Raw genomic sequence first — 23,249 nt, 5'->3', positions numbered from 1 at the left:
TCAAATAAATTTTTTTTATTTAATTTTGAATACCATGAACTAATATATTTGACACCTTCATACTTCATAACTGTAAAAAATTAAATCTTTTTCAAAGTGACAACTAGATAAATACAATCCCTCCTAAAAAAATGACAATAAAACACAAAAATGCATCCGTTCAGGGGGATAACACAGAAATTTCCAGCATTCCGTTCAGGAGAAACATTTCTGGTCATGGTGGCTTCATATATCAACTCATGGGTACTCTTGCAATGCAAGCAAAAGTTGAAGGCATATTTTTACCGAAACTGCCCCTTATTAACTTGTTTTCTATAATTATACCAGCTTTCTAAGGTACTAATAACTGCACTAATTACTAATAAACAAATACATATTTAGGATCACCATTACTAACCATTCATTAATATGAAGAATTTGACTTTTTTTTGCTGCTCCAACCAAGTCATATAGAAAAAAATTTCTGGCAAACTAGAATGGGATCACTCAGTCACGAATTAGAACGTATTTTCCTTTTTAAGGGTCAAAACCTATTGACAGTTAGCCAAAAATAGGGCAAAACACATTTTTTCATGGTTTTTCCTATTCTGCTGTCTTTCCTTGTTTCCTTATAATTACTTTATAGTCAAAATTCCCAGAGGGGGGCCATGGCCCCCCTGCCAGTGGGGTGCTCTGATACACTGAGTCTGATTGTGCAACTTTTAATTAAGTTTCATTGACTTTTGGGAAATCTCCTCCCCCCCCCCCTTTTCGAAAATAAGGCAAATTTTCTCAGTTATAACTTTTGATGGATAACATTAAAATTATGAATTTTATGTATTTGGAATCAGCACAAAAAGCAATTCTTTTGAGGCATTTATTGTTCTCAAAATTCTATTTTTAGAGTTTCGGTTACTATTGGGGTGATATGCTCCTACTTGCAGTTGATTACCACAAACCGTTTGGCTTTAGTATTAAAACTTTAGTATTAAACTAGAAATAGACATAACATTAAGAAAAGATATTTTACTCAAGAGTATGAATAATCATCAAATCTCAATTACTTCCAAGCGCTTAAGAATACCTTTGATAACACTCTGTTATTTGCCATTATCTTAGATTGAGGGTAATTTTAAATTTCTGGCTTCAGAAAGAATATTCAGAAAAAAAAACTGAGCAAGCACCACAACTCCAACTATATTAATATTTTACCTTTCAAGAGGATCTGCAGGCCAAAAAAAAGGGAATAAAACTAACTGGAAAGGTCTAAAATACAACTAATTGGAAAGATTTCAAATATGCCTGTGGCAAATTGACAAACAGCCCTGCAATAATCTGTCAGCTATTTGTAACTCTACAGTAAACAACCCTTTTTTTTGCCACATGCTTATGGAAATTAAGAACTTCTACTGGAAAAAGACTACAGCAGTCGAGCAATTGGAAATATTGTTTCCTGAATAATAAGTCAGGTTAACATGCCCTCCATAAAGTCTCTAAGACATCAAAATTAAAGCCTTTTGCCCCTGGCTCATTAAGGGCTAAACATACTTGAAAACCAAGATTTTCTAGGAGTGTTCGTTTGAGTGTTAAAGAAGTATGAAGATTAAGATCTTTGAGAAATGCTTACCAAAGAGTTTTTTGAAATTTTCTCAGAAGTGTAAAAATGTCAAATACAACTTATGGTCATCACAGCAATGAGATATGCATCTCTGTTAACTGTGCAATGTCAAAGAAAAATTGTCAAAATCAGTACAATGTTTGATGATAACTAATGGTAGGAAAGATTATGCATAACAAGGGTATATATCAAACAAATAAATTGATTGTAATGATTCCTGGACATAAAATCAGTGCAGAAATGGAGGCTGGGATTCCCCTTTGACACTAAAATAAAGGACTTACCCTCCTTCCTAATAAATCAAAATAGCTGAAAAAAGTGCACTTTTTTATGCTTTAACCCAGTCATACCCACAGGAAAAATTATTTGTCCCCATGCCATTAGGATTAGATTGTGCTTAAATGGATTAGATGGTTTTCATTACAGTCATTTACCCTTGAAATAACTTTTTTTAATCTTGATTAATACTCACCAAGAATATTTAGAAGCATACCTAGAAGTGAAAAAGTTACTTTTTTCATTACATGCAAAAAATTCGGAATCTTTAAATGGTTAAAATTACAATGAATTCCAGTTTCTTCAAGGCCATCAATCTCTGCCTGGATCTTTTAGAATGAAAATGTGGCTATACACAAGGGAGCTAGAAACAGATTCATCCCAAATAAGTATGTCAATTGTGGTAAGGAGTGGTAAATACCCGCAAACCCAATTTAAAAGTATATCTTTTGATATTTCAATTAAAAAATATAGTAGTTTTTTTTAATGGATATCACAACGTTGTGTTTTAAACGGATATGTTCCCCCTATATTCTGAAAATTAAATTTTGCCCTTCTCTCACCATTTTGGTCAATTGGTGCCCCTAATCCCAAACTTAGAAAAGGGTGCATGCTATACTTACACCTTCATTGTTATTTATTCCACAGGCTGGTTCAGGATCTAAACGCTTTCTTTTCCGTATTGCTTCTTCTACAAACGAATTTGCAACAAATCGTTCTTGCACAGCCTTGTCACTCACTAATGACAAGTTTGGGAAAAACATGGGCATATGTGACAACCCTGGTAGTCCTGTAAAACTAGAAATCGTTTTTTTCTCTATTTCTTTTAATGGTGGAGGAGGGTTGACCACCTCCTCTTTTTCTGTTTTAGATAGTCCTCTTACAGACAATGCTTCTGCTAGTTTAATGAAAGCATTCAGTCTATTTTGTTTAACATTAGCTTCACCTTTATACATAAAACTCAGCAAGGCTTGCAGATCTTCATTTTTTACATCTTTCATAAAGACAACAGGATGAGGATGAGATAAGTCATTGAAAAGAGTCTCAAAGTAGGGACTGCATGCAGATAGTACAGTTCTATGGGCCTTCACAGGATTTCCTTCACTGCATGACAAGGTTACATCAACTAATATTTGCTTTTTAAACATAGACTCCATCACAGAAGACATGTTCTTTTCGTGATTGCTCCATCTTAAACAGAATTCTTGTTCTTCCATCTTTGTGTCCTTTAAATGGAAGATAGGGTGTCTTATACAAAACAAGAAAACAAATAACCACGTGTAACAATACAATTAAGGAATTTCCCCTGATAATTAATCTAAACACTCTTATCTCCCCCCCCCCCACCCCCTGTCAAATAATTGTGGTATAGAAAGTCACCTTATCATATTTTCCCCCTCCATCTCCCAGGAGAAATATAGAGATAATCCAAGGGTTCCCACAGTGCATACCAAAGCTTATACACACCTCTGCCACAAATCACCCAAAGACTCATAAAGAAATTTCAAGAATCCCCAAGACAATACACAAAAGGGGAAATATTTGAGCTTTGGCCTAACATACAAGGTTGTTAAATAAGTTATGACAATTTTTTACAGCAAAGGTGCAAGGACCCAGCTTAGTCTTTTAAGGATTTCCCAAGTCTGACATTGAGTCATGATCAAATAATGAGTTATTGACAATGATCTGACAATTATCTGATTAATGAGTTATCTGACAATGAGTCATGAATTCCTCTTTTTAAAGCTTATTTGCTCTACTAGAATGCTTTTTATCTTCAAATTATTTTAGAAGCATTAAAACTAGCCTTTGGTGTCATATCCAATAGTAGTCTGTCACTCTTAGTCTCAACAAGTGTGCTTTTGCTTTATAATTTTTCTGAATAAACCAGTGCATCAGAATTCTCAACAAAAATACATTATTTGGCAAAAAACAAGACATTTTCAGAACCAATCAAAACAACTTGTTTTAACTACAATGAACATCCACTCAAGGTTACATACAGTAGTTCCTTGCAGAAACATCAACAACTGAAATTCTATATACAGAGTAAGAAAAAAAAATAAGAACCAAATAAAACAAACAATGACTACAATTGCCATCTTGGCTAAACGTTTTTCTCTTTTTTTTGCTCATTTTCTGCTAATTTGTCAGACATGTTCCTGAGTTTCAAACTGGCTATCCACTAACTTTAAAACAGTATAACATTATATGGATTTTTTTTCATTAAAAATTGAGTTATTAGATTTCCCTATCTTTTTCAAGATGTATAAATTTCTACCAAACAAATTTAAAGAATCAGATTTAATTTTTACTGTCCTTAGTAGGCCTACTTTAAGGGGGTAGAATTCTAAATGAGGGACTTTTGCATGCAGAGCCATTCCTATGGTAAATAGTGACTGGGGAAACATTAATTACAGCACCCCCTCCCAACTCAAATATAAATAATATAATATTATTATTATGTTACTGAATATGATATTATTATATTCAGAAAGAACATAAAAAAGGCATTGAGTGGTATGTTCACTTTGTTTGTAGGTTATTCATGTGCATTATTCAATATTAACCACAATAAATTTTTAGACAAGCTACTTTTGGCTATCTTGGAAAGTGGTTAGGTAAGGAAAATAAAACTTTCAGGAATGAATCAAGGGCCACAAACACACTGTGAGAAAGTGTTACTAAGGTACTATGTTAAACCTCTTCTGATTTTTATATCTTAGAAATTTGCCTACTTGTTGGGTCTATTAGGCCTACCTATGGTAATTTTGACAAAACAACACTATATCTTAATTTTCAGTTTCTTCTTGTCTAGTCTTAGTTTGGAAAATGTGATTCCTGTTATTTGAGTAAATATTTTAAGCAGTTTCTCAATGGTTTCTATCTAAATTTAGGAAGTTTATTTGTAGACCTTTTAAACCTCATAAATTAGGATTGAGCAAAGTTGTGAAATTGAAAATACATTTCTTGTATTTTATTTAAGCTATATTGAACAGTTTCAATTTTATAAACAAAGATTCTTAAAGGTCATCAAAGATCAGTGTCCTTTAGAGAGAAAAGCAGAAGAGATAGGTGGTTCAAAATACCTTCCCAGGACACAGGCTACTTTAGTCTGTAGATCTATTCTTGAAAATTTTATTTTCCTAACCTAACTAGCCTACTTTCTAAGATACTGAAAAATAGCTTGTCTAGAATTTTATCATTGAATTTGGAAAGAGTATTAAAAACTGTATCATAATATATTCATATAATTCGTGGCTAAATCCTTGAAAAAGCCTTAGGCTATGTATACATTTACCACCCTAATCATGTGTTCTTTATAGATTTTCTAGTTGCTTGATGTAGGCCAAGCTATCTTAGATTTGAATTTTTTTTTTGCAGAAACTAGACTTCAGCTAGGGGGGGAAACTGAAATTAGGGAGGGTATATTTGGGTCTGGAGGGACAGTTGCCCCTTTCCCCATAGTAAATTGTGCCCCTGCACTGAACAAGTAGGCTAGGGTACAAAATTCTTCTTCATCTTGAGCTGTAAATATAAAATGTTACCAAAATAAGACAGGCTATCCCCCCAAACAGGGTACATCATAAACTACATCTGGATCCTACTCGGGACTAACCTAGGTCTGCCATAATAGGGTAGCCTACTCAAGACCTTTTCTAGCCTTGCATAACCCTGTATGATTGCACACAGTTATATAGTCCATCCTAATACAAGATAGGCTACATTGTCAGGTCTTATTCATCATCACTAACTTCTCAAATTGCTATTAAAAGTTACCTTTGAATACTTTCCAAGGAGAATCCTCGATAGCTTATTTAACTTCTTCCGTGAAGGAACGGTTACAAAGGAATTAGTTACTGTTCCAATAAGAACATAAACAAAACTGGAAGACGGGAGAGTCTCCCAAAGAGGTTCTTCTCGGGTTCCTCCCACTAGTACCGATGTGTGTTTTCCAGTAATTCCAGGACCTGTTCTATACAACAGTCTTGTAGAATAATGCAATATTTGTGATTTTGTTATATACATTAAAGTCACAAGAGCCATTCGCATTTGGAGTAAAAATAAAACTGGTTGACAACATAAGCCATGGAAGATGAAACAAACAATTTTCTAATTTGTAGGAATTTGATTAAATATAATTAATTTGCGTAACATTTAAAAGCTCTGGGATGATTGTTCAACCGGGTTGGACTCAAACCTATCCAAACGAATTTAGCCCGCATAAAATATGATCCCCCTTAAATTCTGTACAGCTTTTATGTAATTGTTAATTTTTTTAGTTACAAGTACTTACTGAATAAGCGCCATTAATATGCTCTAAAGATGTTGTTTGGACAGCAAAAATAATTTTCTGTAAGAGATTTAAGAACTAGATGAAATGGTCAAAGTTTGGAAAGCCAACTGTCCCTTACCTTGTGCTTATGTTGTTTCATTGTATCAGAAATTACAGTTTTATAAAAAAAAACAATGTCAATTAGAATCTTTATGCTCCATATCGCCTTTTAGAAATGTTTCTAAGAGGATTAATAAGTTCAATTAGTGAATCAATTGATTGTATTAACGAACTTAATTAATTAATTACCTTCACTAATCAATTTAATAATATCCATAAGTGCTTTGGAATGCAATTCAGCATTTGCTTATTGAACACCAAAAACTAATTAGGATCAGTTTGTTAAACAGTTCGTTGTAACTAACTGAAAGTAAGGAGCGACGCGGCTTGATAGCAACCGAAGCTCAAAATAACAGAATGTTTATATCAAAAGATATATCAGGAGAATCATCCTATATTGCTGATTTTAAATATATAAGTTATATTTAAATAAGTGCCATCAAAAACTACGAGCATGAGAAAATTTGCCTTATTTTTGAAAAAGGAGGGAAACACCCCTTAAAAGTAAAAAAAAATCTAATAAAAACCACACCATCAGATTCAGCGTATCAGAGAACCTCAGTGAAGAGGGTTTCAAGCTCCTTTCTGCCAAATTGAGGAATTTTCTATTTTTGCCAATGGAAAGATGACAAATTTGTGTTGATTTTTTTTTCTGTTTTTCCCAGGAGGTCCAGCAGTCCTAGAATATAGGCAGAGGACTTATTCGAACGGAATTTAAAAGTTGTAGCATCGTTTTTGAATGACCAAAAAGGTTTGAGGGCACCTAGGCCCTCTCCCCACCCTCTTTTTCTCAGAATCGTCCAATCTAAATTTTGAAATTGCCATTTTGTTCATCGTAGTTGAAAGGACCCATAACTATACCTTTTGATACAACTTGACCCCCACAGCCCAAGAGGAGAGGTCCCTTGAGTTATAAAATTTGCCCATGGTTTACATATAGTATTTTTTATTAAGAAGTATGTACACATTTTGGGGTGGGAAGGGGGGAGAAATTTTTTAATAGAGGGTTTTTCCGCAGGGGATTTTTCCACGGGGAGAGAAGTTTCCAGGAGGTGAACTTGCTAGGGAAAATTTTACAATGCGGAACATTTCCATAACTCCTATACACAATTCCTTTATATGTCTTGCTTTCTCTTTTTTGTCTCTATTTTACGAAAGGAGATGCTAAGGGTAATAGTCCTGGGTAAATTTTCCCTGGGATTGAATTGTATGGGGGATATTTCCTTGGGGAGAGGATTTCATAGTGGAGACAAAGCCAGATTTCCTGGAATTATTTGAAAAACGATCAGAAATCAAACAAAAACAAGTTTTTCAACTGAAAGTAACAAGCAACATTAAAACTTAAAACAAATAGAAATTATTACGTTTATGAAGCGGGTGGCACCTCCTCCTGAACACCTTACTCTTTACGCTAAAGTTATAATTTTGCCCCAACTCTTTAAGAACGACTCCTGAAACACAAGAGTCGTTTAATTAGAACAATAAGAAACATTTTAAAAGTACCAAAGAACTTTAGCGTAAAGAGTGAGGTGTTGGGGAAGGGGAAACAATAGTATCGTATCTATGGGTTTCATGACGACCATAGGAGGTGTACTATTGAAGCTACTAGTGCCTCAAGAATTTATTACGCACACTTGGGTCTAATGCAATACTATAGTGAACTTATAATTGTAAAGTACACCTGATTGTTACGTAATAAGGTGTATTTACTTGTGTAAATGTTTTCTTTGGTTGTTACGTGATAGGATTTGTTAGTGTTTAAGGTCCTGCCGTATCAACATGCAAACATAGATGCTGCTTCATCATTTTTTCTTTAATGGTTTAAAAATTCTGCGAGAGCCAGGAAAAAACCTTCAGGGATCCTCGTAAAATCATGATTTGTTTGGTTGCTACACAATAGGACTTGTTAGAGTTCAGGCCCACCAAATCAAGATGCAAACTTAGATGTTACATCATTGTTTTTTCCTTCGATTGCTTAAAAAACTAAGGGTGTAGGAAAAAACCTTCAGGGGTGCCCGCCAAACCATGATTTCTCTGGTTGTTACGTAATAGGAGATGTTAGAGTTCAGGGCCCCGCATAATCAAGATAAAAACATAGATGTTACATTATAGTTTTTTCTTTGATTGTTTAAAAACCTAAGGATGTATGGGGAAATATTCAGGGGCCCCTGCCAAATCATAATTTCTTTGGTTTGGTTGTTACATAATAGAAGTTGTTAAGAGTTCAGGGCCCCGCCGAATCGAGATGCAAATAGATGTGACATCGTAGTTTTCTTCTTTGATTGTTTCGAAACCCGCAAGAGCCAGAAAAATCCTCAGGGGCCACTAGTCCAGATGCAGACGTATGCATTATGTAATGGTTTCTTTCATTGCTTAAAAAACCTATCAGGGCCAGGAAGAACCTTCAGGGGCCCCCATCAAATCCTAATTTCCTTGGTTGTTATATCATAGTGAGTGTTTTCTTGAAGACATGCATCAAGACGTTTTTCAAACGTTTCAATACATTTCCAAATGTTTTTAAGAGATTTTTCCTCAAGACGTTTCGAGAAATTTCAAGACTTTTTAAGACGTTTTTGTTCAATGCGTTTCAAGACATTTGAGGATGTTTTTTAAGACTTTTTTCAAGACGTTTCAGGATGTTTATTAAAGCAGTTCTCTTCAAGACGCTTTTCAAGACACTTCAAAACATTTAAAGACGTTTTTTATGCATCAGGAGTTCAATACTTTGTTTTTCATTGTTTCAAGATGTATTTGGGCTAGCCATTGGCTTGCTATGGGTAGAGTTTGAAGGACTGAGTAGACCAGCACTTCCATGTCCTCCCTTAACTCCATGTCTATATCTGCAATACAAGTCATCTTAAAGACAAGACCAGCGAAGCAGCACAACTAGTGCTCGGCAAGAGGAGTTATCCAAAGAAATCATGACTAACTAATGAAACACTGCAAGTTATAGAGCAAAGGCGGAAGGCAAGACTTCTTGGGGACATGACCACATATCGAAGGCTCAATGGAGTGCGTAACAGACTCATTCACCGGGATAGAACCCAGTTTGTTGCAAGGAAAGCCGATGAAACTGAGCTAGCTGCAAAAAAGAAAGACATGGGCAGCCTATTCAAGCATCTCCGAGATCTCACTGAAAATAAGACTCCCACCTTGGGTCCTGTCCTGTCCAGGGATGGTGCACTTCTTTCTGACGAAGGTTCTTGTCTTGAGCGGTGGAAGGACCACTTCTGTTCGCTCCTCAACAATACTGGTCCGTCAGCGCCTCCTAATGATAGTCCCAGCCAACCTTGCAGTCAAAGACCTGGAACAGATGTTCCTCCAGATGAGCCTTTCAGCCCCTCAGAAATTGGGCATGCAGTAAAAAGACTCAAGAATAATAAAGCTGCTGGTATCTGTGGCTTAAACTCAGAGCTGCTAAAATATGGAGGTCCTGCAATGCTCCTGTTTCTACACACCCTGTTCTCTACAATCTGGCAAACAGAGATAATTCCCGAGGATTGGCGGAAGGGTATCATCATCCCCTTATGGAAAAGAAAAGGCTCAAGAAGCGACTGCTCCAACTACCGGGGAATAACCCTACTGTCAGTCCCTGGCAAACTTTTTTCAATGGTCCTGCTGGATCGATGCCGGAGCATCATTCGAAAAATCCGGCGACCGGAGCAAGCTGGTTTTATGTCGGATCGTTCAACCACCGAGCAGATTTTTCACGATTCGACAAATAGTAGAGAAGACCACAGAGTTCCGACAGAAAGTATTTATTGCCTTCGTTGACTTCCGTGCTGCATTTGACTCAGTCGATCGAAAAGCTCTTTGGCGGATTCTAGAGTTGACTGGCCTACCCGAGAAATATTGCAGACTTCTCAAGGCGCTGCACCATGGGACGGAGAACTGTGTACAAGTAAATGGTCGGCGCAGCCCGTTCTTTCAATTCACGACAGGGGTGCGCCAAGGATGTGCAGTGGCCCCAGAGCTTTTCAATGTCATCATAGATTACGTTATGCAAAAACCACTTCACGTCTCAGCTTTGGGCTCATTGGGAGATCATACCATCACAGATGTTGATTTTGCCGATGACTTGGCCATTCTGGCAGACTCCATGGAGCAGCTGCTGGAAGCGCTCCGAATTCTGCGAGAAGAGGTTGCCATAGTAGGACTGCATATAAACTGGAATAAAACTAAAATTATGGCCATAGGCCCGTCTTCTCCTGCTGTTAACTCTCCTGTTAGCCTGGACAGCACCACTAGCATCGAGGTTGTTAATGACTTCAACTACCTGAGCTCCGTAATTTCTTCAAATGGCTCACTTCTCCTCGAGCTGCAGGCGAGATTATCTAAAGCGTCTTCTGTCATGGGTAGACTGAATCGTCACCTCTGGCGAAAACCAAACATCAGTCGCAAAACGAAACTGCGGATCTTCAACGCTCTAGTCGGCTCTGTGATGCTTTACGGAGCTGAGACATGGCAAGCATCAGCTGCAATCCTCAAGAAAATAGACGTATTTCATGCAAAGAGCCTGAGGAGGATTGAGGGCCTACGATGGTCCGACTTCGTCAGCAATGAAAAGCTTCTGCAGCTCACAGAGCAGTCTTGGTTTTCGACTCGAGCAGCCATGCAAACCTTACGGTGGTTCGGGCATCTGCTTCGTATGCCACCACATCTATCCGCAAAGTTGATCTATGACTTCGACCCTATCAAAGTTGGTTGGAAGCGACCTCACGGTCGACCGAAGAAACGTTAGTCCGATAGCCTGTCCAAGTTCTTGACGATGGCAAACATCAGACAGGGCGAAGAGCAAATACTCGCCATGGACCGAAGTGGGTGGAGGAGGCAGACGTCACTCTCTACGCCGAGCAGTGCCCGGCAGGAGACTTAAGTCAAGTAAGTAAGTCAAGTATTCGGAATGACAGAAATATTAATAGCCTACTCAAAATTAAAGTGGGTTAATATTTCACAGTTCATATAATTGACTGGTAAAATTCTAGTTAATTGACTTCTTGCTATCTCAGAAAGGGTTTAGGTTAGGAAAATGAAACTTTCAGGGAAGGGTCTACAGGCTAAAGTATGTCCCGAAAGGTATTTTAAAGTACCCATATCCACTCCTTCTCCCTCTACAGGGCCCTAAAATTTGCCTACATGACAGGTCTATTACCTATTGAAATTTTGACAAGACAACATTTCACCTTAATTTTCAGTTACCAGTTGCTTTTTCTCTGCCTTTAGTTCTGAAGATGCAGTTCCTGTTATTTGAGTAGAATTTCTAACCATATCAATGTCAACACACATATCAAATAATCATCAACACACATATTTTTAAAGCTCAGCAAAGGTCAGAGCGCTCAAGAGGCAGAAGGAGTTGCTTACAAATACTTTCCCGGGACATACTTTAGTCTGTAGATTTATCCCTGAAAGTTTCATTTTCCTAACCTAAACCCTTTCTAAGATAGCGAGAAGTCAATTAACTAGAATTTTTCCTAATTGACTTAACAATAAAATGAACATACCAGTCAGTGTTTTTTTTATGTTCTTTACAAATATAATAATTGCTTCTACTGTAAAGTTAAATTTAAGCACTTTTTGAGCTCTTAAAAATGACTAGTATTCAATTAAAGTATGCATTATTGGTTGTTTTCAACAAATTAATACTACATTTTCTATTGGATGTTTTTGACAAGTAATACTATGTTTTCTTGGCACCAAAATTATTTATGGTCAGGTTGGTTTAGTTAAGTCAGGTCAAAAAGGGCTTAAATTTGCAATAGAAGAAATTATTATATTCATAAAGAAAATAAAAGGCATCAAGTGGTATGTTCACTTTATTGGTAAGTCAATTATATAAACTGTGAAATATTTTCTAAGAAGAGTGTACCCAAGCAAAATTATTTTTTCTTCTTTACGGTTGAATCTGTTCTTGGTAATTTATTAGCTAATGCCCTTAAATCGACATTAAATGAAAACACAAGTACACAATTGAAACCTTCATTATCAAAAACATGTACTAGAAACTTATAGTACGCACTTTTAGCAACAAGGAAAATTATATTTTCTTCTTATTCATTGGTTCCTTTTATGGTAATTTATTAGCTTATGCCCTTAAGTCAACACTAAATGAAAACACAAGTACACAATTGAAACCCTCACTAACAAAAACCCTGTACAGGAAACTTGCCGTCCGCACTTTTAGTTACGAGGAAAATTATTTTTTATTCTCATTCATCGGTTCCTTTTTTGGTACTTTATGAGCTTATGTCCTTAATTTGACATCAAATAAAAAGACAATTACACAATTGAAACCCTCATTATCAAAAACCCTGTACTAGAAACACAGTCCGCACATTTAACAACAAGGAAAGTTATTTTTTTCTTTTTTCTTCTTAATCATTGGTTCCTTTTTTGGTTATTTATGATTTATGCCCTTGAATTGACATAGTGAAGAACAATATTCTAAGTGTGAAGAATGTGAGAAAACATTCGGCCGAAACACCTACGGTGTGCTTTTTGATTTATAACGGTGCGCTTTTTGATTTGTAAAACGTCATTTTCAAATCACATGCAACTGAATGATATATGATGCACGCGGCTGTTGGAATAGTGCGTTGTTAAACTGCGGGATTTTGTCTCCCATGATAGATGCGGGAGTTGAAGGAAGTCGAAGGGGGATATACACTTTACTATTAACTTTAAAGCTGGCAAAGAATCCGAGCTTATTAAACTTACCATCATCCACCCGAAGTGTTTACAGTGAATTACTGTTGTCTGCAGCAACTCATTGCTGACAGCCTGAGTAAAAGCTGAATCCACTGCTTAATTTACATTTGTTGCGAACGCATTGTTTATTTATGTATTACGTAATGTTTTCAATTTAACCGAGTAAATCCTTTGCTAAATAAAAACTTTTCTTCGTTATTGCTTGAAAAATAATATCCTATTGAAGACTTCGGGAAGGAGTGGGCTATCTTTACTTTTTAGCCGCTTGGTACACTCCCCACCCCTTAGGTGGAAAATAATTTATGTGGTCCTAGTATTGGGACACTTGGGCTGCTACGTATTCTGTAAATGATTACTCCAGGCCAATCGCGTTCTTAGGCTTGGTCATGTAAAATGGCCAAACTTTCGGTTCCTAAACCAGTTCTGTAAAAACTAGTTTTGACCAGTTCTCAACTTTAATGCGCTTTATAACGTTACTAAAAATATATTTTTTATGAATTTTAATTGGTTCTAACAGGCTAATAAAATCAATAAAGGGCAAACATTTTTACTTTCTTTCTTTGCCTCAGAACTTACTTTATAAAGAAATCCTTCTATCCTTTATCCTTTTGGTTTTCACAAGTATTTTAGCATTCCTTTTTACACTAATGGTTTAAAAGGAAAGTTGTTGATGTGGTACTCGCCCCAGGCACATACATTTTAGTGGCGCAAATATAAAATAAATAATCTAACATCTATAATCATTTTGTAGTTTTTTTACATTTTATCTTTATTAAAATAAAGTTTTAATAATACTTTTTCTCAGTACTAATCTTGTCTCAGTGTCTCATTATTCTTGTGTCAGTAATACTTTAGGCCCCTTTCACCCTATAACAATGGGTGCAGCAAGCTTGAGTACCCTTTCTTCAGAGTCTGACTTTCCTACAAGAGTAACAGGCATAACAGTGATTCAATCCTGCGTTTTTGAAGATAAAGGTAAATATAGCCTTTAAAGAATTGTGTTTGTGGGGTGCGTAACTCGCCATCCAGAAGAAAAATATTTTGGTTGATTCAAAATTTCAAATACTTGGTAAAAATCTAGGAATAATTCAAATAGGTATAATCTATACGGAGTTTTGGTACCCGAAGAATAAGAGAATGAACTTGGGAAATTGATGGTAGTCATTGCTAAGAAGGTAACTGTTGTGGGTAAAATTTGAAAATTTACATGGTTATGAGATTAGAATGAGTGAATTCTTCCAAGGAAACAGCAAATGTTGCAAAGCTCCAAAAACCCATTAGAAGTTAAAATTTTCAAATGAAGTTCATGGTCAATTTAAGTAGTCGAGTTCAGTGAACTATGGGGATGAGGATTATTTGGACGAGTTATTAAGAATTTGCTATAAATTGCCTCGAAAGGTTAACGGCTTGTTTGTTTCACTAGTTTAGTGAGAATTTGCTGTTGGGAGATGAAAAATGAAAATCTGAGGTACTGATATTTAGTTGTCTGAAGCAGGATGGTTCACCTTATTTGATCTCTAGTCTGGCTATTTTATTATTGTGGCTTTCATTGCTTCTTGACAAGTTTTGTTTTGAGCTTTTCCTTACATATTTACTTGTTGGATTCAGGAGACCTGAATGCACGTCTTGAAATCTTTCGATTGTGTTTTTCCATAAGTTTAGTAAGGGCTATAGTAGGGTCTACTATGCAAAGATGATTAATGAGCTTTGAATTGTGTGTCCAAATTGGATGTCTAAGTAGGTATGTTGCGAAACTGAAGAAAGTGGAGCGGATTTCAGGAGACTTTGGCTTAAGGGGAGCTGTTTTAATATTCACTGTGGTTGCATTAATAATATTAACGTGTAAGGTCAGTTATTTCAACATTCACTCGTTGTTTCTGTTGTCAATGTTAAAAAGAGCCTATATAATAGAGAGTGTAATAGTGCTTCCTAAGCTGTCGTAGAAACTTAGAAACGATCTCATTAGATTAAAAATTTTAAGTTTTTAAGAGTCATAAGTGATTGGAGGGCAGCCAGCCAGCAGGGCTGAATAAAATGGCCTTCAAATTTCTGTTCGTATGAGTTTGGAGGAAAAAGAGGCATTGAAAAAGACTAGTTGCCCATCAATTACTTTGTGGGGTAAATTCAACTTTTGATTTTTGATAAAATAAATCCTCTCTCAATTTTCTAAAATAACTCATTCAGTATTATAAGTCCTGAAAAGGGAATTAAACACGCACTCATAATCTTTTTTGTGGCTGAAGATGCAAATTTCCACAATTTTGCAAACAAGAGCTTAAAACTCGATATTTCTGTTTTGCAATATTTTTAATTTGATAATATAATATATTATCAAATATAATATAATATAATATATTAAAGTGCCGAAACCCTATAGGCAAGTGTATTCTCCTGATGAGCCATTGTGTTGGGTTTTTTTTTTTTTTTAATGTGTTTGTGCTTTTGCATAGGTTATTTCTCTTTTCGTTATAATATTCATTCAGATTTCTGATGTTTCTATTTAAAAAAAAATCTGTTTTTTTTTCAGTTTCAGTTACTATTGAGCCGAGTCAGTTCTTGCTTATAGTTTCTTTGGTGGTTAAAGACACTTGAAGATTTTATAGCCTAGATTGAAATAGTAATTTATGTCATTTACCTTTTGATAGAAGGCCAATATCAAAGACAGGATTCTCCATTGAAGGAAAAATATCAGGTGGGGTGGGGAGCTGGAAATCCCTTGGGAAAAATTATCTGCCTGGAGAAAAGTGAATTTTCCGTGTAAAATTTCTCAAATATTTAAAATAAAAGTCTCAATAGCTATTAATAAATGGGGAAAATCTCGCACAAGGGGAGAGTGGGAAGGTAATTTTTTGCGGTCAAATTTTGTGAAGAGAACGAATCTTTTTGCAACGAATAATTTCTCAATTTTCTGTCATTGGAAACCACAGCAGAGTGCAAAGGAGAAGCAACCCCCCCCCCCCAAGGTCCCTTTAATAATTTACGCACAGAAACAATCAGAGAACAAAAGAGAACAATCTGACTTCCAAATCTAATCGGAAAATTGCTGCCAAAAGAATCGGCACCTATTTGGCCTTAAAGAGACCCCGTGTTCTTTTTCTTGTCCAATGGTATTTTCACTTATCAGGGTTTAACCCCAAAAAGATAACAGCAAATACTTATCTGGTCACGTGTCACTTGAAACGCCACGAATAACTACGAGAATAACAACACTTTTCACATGTAAAATAGCCTATATTATTGCTTTAATGCTATGTGAAGTTCTCACAAGGAAGAGGCTGAGGCTTCGGGCCTGTTTCTAATTTTACAGGCAAATACACCTTCAGCCATTATTTCAGAGCTGGGTAGCCTGACGCAATTTGTGTGGCCAGAAGTTTATTTGTAAGATTGCAAATTGTGGTTGTCATTTGCCTTTTTTAGTCATTCCATTCAAGATGCTTTGGATATTTTTTATTGTGATAAATTGTCTTAAATGCTCTGAAAAGGAAAAAATATTTCAATTGCATAGGACAGGAAAATCCTATGCAATTTTGGCCCCCTTGAGCCAGTATCCAGTTCCTGATTGCCATTTAGACTAAATTTCACTTTTTCTGTTACTCATTTCTTGTCAATATTACTAAAGGGTCATAGGTAAGCACTAAAGAAGTCATTGTTAAATAACAAGTGCTTATGTATATATAGCTTTTTGCTACTTATTCTTCTCTGGGTATATAATGATGGATGTGGTATAAGCCAAGAGAAGGATCTGTAGACCTATAGAAGAAAACCTGTTAAAAAAAGGTGATTCTTTGTAAATTACATAATAATTATAGCTAACACATTCTGCATGCAGCCCTGCTCTACTTTAGCCCCAACCCTCCCAATATGGAAATCTATAGCTGAAATTAAATATTTTCTATTGATTCTGCCAATCTATCCCTCAATCCTAGTACCTGTTAATTGAAGCAACTGTGGCTAAACAAGAAATGGAAAAACAAGTAAAAGGTGGCAGAAAACATTGGAAATATATAATTTTGGCTATATATTTGCAAATTAGGCATGTTAGGGGTACATTTTTTGTTGTTCATATTTTGACTTACAAATAAAGTGAATATACCACTTGATGCCTTTTTGTATGTTCTTTACAAATATAATAATTGCTTATACTGCTAGTTCAAATTTAAGCACTTTTTGACCTTACTTAACCTAAAAAATTTTGGCAGTGAAAAACATACATTATTTTGTCAAAAATGACCAAAAACACATACTTTAATTGAAAATTTGGCATTAAAGAAGAAGAAAAACAGCATAATATTGTAAAATTAATTAATCCAACTTAATTGTGGAAAATTAGTGCTCATAGATTATACAACATTTAAAAAATGGATTAATAATGAAACAGTAAGTTTGAGACCAATGTTTTAAGCTTTTTAAGCTATACCCAAAAACTATTTGGGTATATTTTGGTCATTTTCAAGAGCTCAAAAAGTGCTTAAATTTGAAATTGCAATTGAAGCACTTATTATGTTTGTAAAGAACGTAAAAAAGGAACCAAGGGGTATGTTCACTTTATTTGTAAATCAAAAATATGAACAACAAAAAATTTACCAATTATTACTATAGCTGCATGATTTTCCGCTGGGTATGTAGGCTAAGTGGAAGGTCACTTATACCTGATCCTGTCCCTACTGTTTTTACTTGGTTGAAAAAAAATCCAAAGAAATTTTCTATTGAAAAGGAAAGAGACCAAAAGTGAGATTGAATTTGTCATAGCTTGGAGGTTTGCCCCTTCAATCTGTTTAAAGAAAACAGATTCATAATAGAAGCTTTGTTCATTTCAATATTAGGGATGATCTACATTTGTGACACTTCATTAAATGGTTGTAAAGGGATACTTTTATTTATTTGTCTTGTTTGTTTTCTAAATGATTTTTTAAATCTTTAAATTGATATACATTTCTTACAAATTAATTAGTCATACCATGGTTCCATTTGCAAGTTTTGACCTACTTTGTAACCCTGGTCTCAAAATTGCATATAAATTTATTGAAGCTAGGAAACATAGAAATCCTCTCTGTTTAAAAGAAAATGGATGGACATAAGTAGGTTTTAATACACTAAAGTCCTGGGCCATGGCAATTAAAACAAAACAATGAAGATTAACTTTAAAATGCTTGACATTACATAAATATAACATTCACAAAGAAAAACTATTCACAAAATTTTACTTTTGTGCTCAGTTGCCAACCTGAGCAATTGCCCTAAATTTTTAAACCTTGCAAAACATTCACCAGCCACCTCTTATGACCTACACTCTGGTCTGTACATCAAAAATTCATTGAAAAGGAAGGACCACCTTACTGGCATTTCTTCCTTTGTACTTATATTTAATGGGTTTAAAAGAAAGCTTCTATGGCTAAGTCAGAAGCCCAGTAAAGGACCAGGTGGTCCTTTAGCCAGAAAGTGCAATAAGAAGCTAGGGGCCAGTCATCCTATGCTTTTGCATGCCCTTCCTGACCCCAGATTTCTCTAGGTAACCTGTTATGTTTGGGCCAATTCTGGCTGAACTTACAGAGTCACATCACTGACCTTTGTCCCAAACCAAATAAACTGATAATGCCATGAATTAAACCTGTGTCCTTTGGAAACAAGATTTTAAACCTAGAGTGCCAGCCACTTAGGAAGGAACACAAATGTCACCAGAGAACAAAAATTATTTGGAAAAAGAAAATATTGAAAAAAAACAACTCAAGTCATAGTTGCTCCCATTTTTCACTACTGTCCCACAACACCATCCTAAAGAAATTTTAAGACAGGTATCAACAAAACTCCATCAGGGATTGTATTTACTTAAGATATAATCAGTAATATGAATGCTTAGTTTTGTGATATTTTAGTCTTGAAATAATAAAAAGAGAGAAATTATATGTTCTATTTGTTTTCCACCAGCCCATTTGAGAAAAATCATTTGTGACAACAATATACCCATGGTTGGCTCAGAATCTCTCTAAGATGCTTTAAACAGAAGGAATTTTAAAAACAATTATACTGATCAGCAAGAAGAATATTAACATAACTCTCTCAACTTGGCGCTTTTTCAGAAAATTTTCAGCAAAGCAAATGCAAAACATTAATGGTGTCCTATGTCATCTAAAAAAAAAAACCATTAAAAATATGTGTTAAATATTTTTAAATAAATATGTGTTAAATACATTAAAAATATTAAAAATATGTGTTAAAAATATGTGTTAAGTCATATGTATTTTGATATAAGATGCCTCAAAGACTTTTAGTTGAATCTATGAACTGAAGGGCTAGGCATTTCTTTACATTTTATACAACATGTAAAAAGAAAAACAGTTTAAATTTTTTCACAAAAGAAGAAGCTTGATGTAAAAAATAAATGTATTTTTAACAGAAAGTAACTGACATCAATGAAATAAAAAAAAATTCATGGAGAATAAATAATATAAGTCATATATTTAACCTATACTGAGGTGGCATAAAAGATTATTTCTAAAATTAGAAAAAAACAGTGTTATGGCTTAAAGTTCTGCTCAATCAACAGGAATTGTCTTTTCAGAACTAAGGCCAGAGAAAAATAAACTCATAACCAAAAAATAAGGCACCCAAAAATTGCAGGACCCTCTAGAGGGAAAAGAAGTAGAAGTAGGTACTTCAAAAACCTTCCTGGGACATACTTTAGCCTGTAGACACATCCCTGAAAGTTTCATTTTCCAAGCCTTACCTCTTTCAAAGATAGCCAAAAGTAGCTAAAGCATAATTTTACCCCTACTTTACCTTAAAAATTCAGTTTAAATAGCAATCTCAACAAATATAGAGTATATAAAAGGCTATAGGTATTGGCCTAATCATTCTAAATTATTTTCAACTAAAAATTATAGGATGATTTAGAAACTAGGCCTGTTTGATATTGTAATATTTGACTAACTCACCAATGTGATAGCTGCCTTCCTAAGAACCAACCTTTTTAAAAACCAAAAAACTTTTCTTCTGACTCCTTATGAAGCTTAGCCTATGCAAGATGAGCCTAGAACACCAAAAACCCTTTAGATACTAAGGAACATGCATAAGATTACTTACAGGTCACTGAAAAGCTAAGATTATTTCCACTATTTATAGTTTCCTTGTCTTTTCTCTAGACTTAACGATTTCACATGTTTATCCATTTTAAAAAATATGTAACATTGACGTCACTTATACTCACTAATCTTTTTTTTCGGGGTTAGAAAGTGTGAGCCCGCGGACAAGCAATCGCGTTTAGGGGTAATCCGAGTAGAAATGCGTTTGATTAGAGTTGCGTTCGAATCACATTCCAAGTTGACTGAAACCAGCATTCTGACGTTTTATTTGTGATTCCGAGTTAACTTTTAGCGTTCGATTTGTAAAAGTTGACTGAAAGTTAATGAAAAGTTGACTTTTAACAACTTTTACATTTTGTACGTTCGTCTCAAGTTAACTCGGAAAGAGGGCAAAAGTTTCAATAATAGGTAATCATGGAGTATGTGTTCAGATGGATCCAGGATGAAGGCACCACTTTTGTGTACCAGTGTGGTGAGTTATTGAGCCAGATTTTTTGTTGTTGGGTAGGTTGCACTAAAATAGACTTAGAAACTATGTTATTATCCTTGTTAAAACTGGCTTTTTTCTTGTGTGGGTGGGTGGGTTTTATCTTTTACTGGGTGGGGGGATAGGTAGATAATAAAATGGTTAAGAAAAAACTTATAAAGTTATTGCAATATTAGTTAAAGTTACTGCAAAGCTACTTGAGCAATTATTTCAGAGCTGGGTATCCTAATACAATTTGTGTGGCCAGAAGTTTAATTGTTAGATTGCAAATTGTGATTTTCATTTGTCTTCTTTTAGTCATTCCATTCAAGATGCCTTGGATATTTTTTTTTTTTTATTGTGATGGATTGTCTTAATGCTCTGGAAAGTTAAAATATTTCAATTGCATAGGATAGGTAAATTCCAGTAGGCTAATCAATTTAAAGTCCTAAATTAGCAAGGGAAGCGTTTAGTTCACTAAAAAATCACTTATATACAGTGATTTTTTTTTTAAATCACTGTATAATTGGAGTTCTTTGAACTCCAATTATACAGCCCTGTTTTTGGCCCCCTTTAGCCTGTATCCAGTTCCTGATTGCCATTTAGTCCAAATTGAATTTTTTCTGTTGCTCATTTCTTGTCAATATTGCTAAGGGGTCATATTTAAGCACTAGAGAAGTATGCAGCTCTGCTTTACTTTAGCACCAACCCTCCTAATATGGAAATCTAAGGCTGAAATTGCATATTTCCTATTGATTCTGCCAATCTATACCTCAACCATAGTACCTGATAATTGAAGCAACTGTGGCAAAACAAGAACTGGAAAAATAAGTAGGCTAAAAGGTGGCAAAATACATTTAAAATTTATAATTTGGGCTATATATTAGCAAATTAGGCAGGTCGGGAGTAAATTTTTTGTTTTTTTTCATATTTTGACTTGAAAACAAAGTGAATATACTACTTGATGCCTTTTTGTATGTTCTTTACAGATATAATTGCTATAAGATATAATTGCTTATGTATATATATATAATATAATAATATAATATATATAATTGATATAATATACAGATATAATTGCTTATGGGTGTGTTCCAGCTGATGGTTTTTCAGTAACTGCAGTTACTGCGTGGTAACTGCCCATTTTTAACTGCAGTAGAGCCAGTGGGAACAGCACAGTAACCTGACTAGCAGTAGCATCATTTTCAAATTAAATACACGTGTTCAAATTTAAGGGACAGTTTAATACTGATTAGTATAAATTTTTTTTAATTCCTGCTGTTTCAGAGCATTTAGAGAGGTTCTAAGCCAACCATGGGCATTTGGCTGTCACAAATGAGTTGGTGAAAAATAAATAGAAAATATAAATTTTCTCTTTTTTTATTATTTCAAGACTAGAATATCACAAAGCTGAGCATTCACATAGCTTGATTGTATTTTAAGCAAATACAATACCTGATGGAGTTTTGTTGATACCTGTCTTAAATTGATTTGTCTAAATAAAATGGGCCTATAGCATTTATAGGACAGTAGTGGGACAACTATAGCAATTTTTTTTTTCAAATAATTATTGTTCTCTGGTCAAATTTGTGTTCCTTGCTAAGTAGTAGGCGCTTTGGGTCGGAATGCTTTGTCCAAGGTGTATAGGTTTAATTCCTGGCATTGCCAGTTTATTTGGTTTTGGATAGGGGTTGGTGATATGACTAACTTCAGCTAGAATTGGCCCAACTTTAAATGAGTACAGATGGAAATCTAGGGACAGTAAGGAGGAAGGGCATGCAAGAGAATAGGCTGGCTGGTCCTTAGCTTCCTATTGCACTACCTGGCTAAAGGACCACTAGGTCCTTTACTGACCTACTGACTTAGCCATAGAAACTTTCTTTCAAACCCATCAAATATAAGTAGAAATGAAGAATACCAGTGTGATGGTCCTTCCATTTCCCTGAAATGTGGATGTATGGACAAATTTGTGGGTCATGAGAGATAGCTTGTGAATGTAATGGGGGTGAATGTTCTGTAAGATTTAAAAATTTATGGCAGTTGCTCAGGTTGGCAACTGAACACAGAAGTATAATTTTGTTATTTGTTTTTCTTTGTGGCTATTATGCTTATTTAATGTCAAGTTTTTAATTGCCATGGCCCTAGGGCTTAAATACAATAAAACCTACTTATATCCATTGATTTTCTTTAAATAGATAGGAGTTCTGTGTCTCCTAGCTTCAGTAAATTTAAATGTAATTGTGAGACCAGGGATTACAAAGTAGGTGAAAACTTGCAAATGGACCTCTGGTATCAATAAAAATTTGTAAGAATGGATATCAATTTAAAGATTAAAAAAAAACTGTTAGAAAACAAAGAAGACTAATGAATAAACAAAAGTATCCCTTTACAACCATTTAATGAATTGTCACAAATATTGGTCACCCTTAAGATTGAAATGAACAAAGCTTCAATTATGAATCCATTTTCCTTTAAACAGACTGAAGGGGCAAACCTCCAAGCTTTGACAAATTCAATCTCACTTTTGGGCAATCTCACCTTTCCTTTTCAAAGGAAACTTTCTTTGGATGTTTCCAATCCAACTAAAAACAACAGGGACAGCATCAGGTACAAGTGATCTTCTACTTAGCCTACATACCAAAGGGAAAAACATGCATCTTTATACTATAATTTACCTCCAACCTGCCTAAGGTGTAAATATATAGCCAAAATTATGTAGTTCCAATG

General features: G+C 34.9%; 1 protein-coding gene across 7 annotated transcripts in view; it reads right to left on the bottom strand.

The window, feature by feature from the left end:
• The window catches only part of LOC136038854 (sex determination protein fruitless-like), a 69,925-nt gene extending 49,758 nt beyond the window's left edge, over positions 1-20,167 (bottom strand). For 5 of the 7 annotated variants that reach the window (XM_065722306.1, XM_065722307.1, XM_065722304.1 and 2 more), the window contains exons 1-2: positions 5,654-5,808; positions 2,497-3,099 (exon numbers count right to left, since the gene is read on the bottom strand). In XM_065722306.1, the coding sequence (XP_065578378.1) occupies positions 2,497-3,090 (594 nt within the window). In that variant the 5' untranslated portion in view covers positions 3,091-3,099; positions 5,654-5,808. Of the gene's footprint in view, positions 1-2,496; positions 3,100-5,653; positions 5,809-20,053 lie in introns of those variants that run through there. The other 2 variants (XM_065722301.1, XM_065722303.1) reach the window with 2 other exon arrangements.
• Between the last annotated feature and the right edge of the window lie 3,082 nt (positions 20,168-23,249).

Source organism: Artemia franciscana, chromosome 18 (genome assembly GCF_032884065.1).
Source record: "Artemia franciscana chromosome 18, ASM3288406v1, whole genome shotgun sequence".
NCBI classification, from domain to species: domain Eukaryota; kingdom Metazoa; phylum Arthropoda; class Branchiopoda; order Anostraca; family Artemiidae; genus Artemia; species Artemia franciscana.
This window is presented reverse-complemented; position numbering and strand designations above follow the sequence as displayed.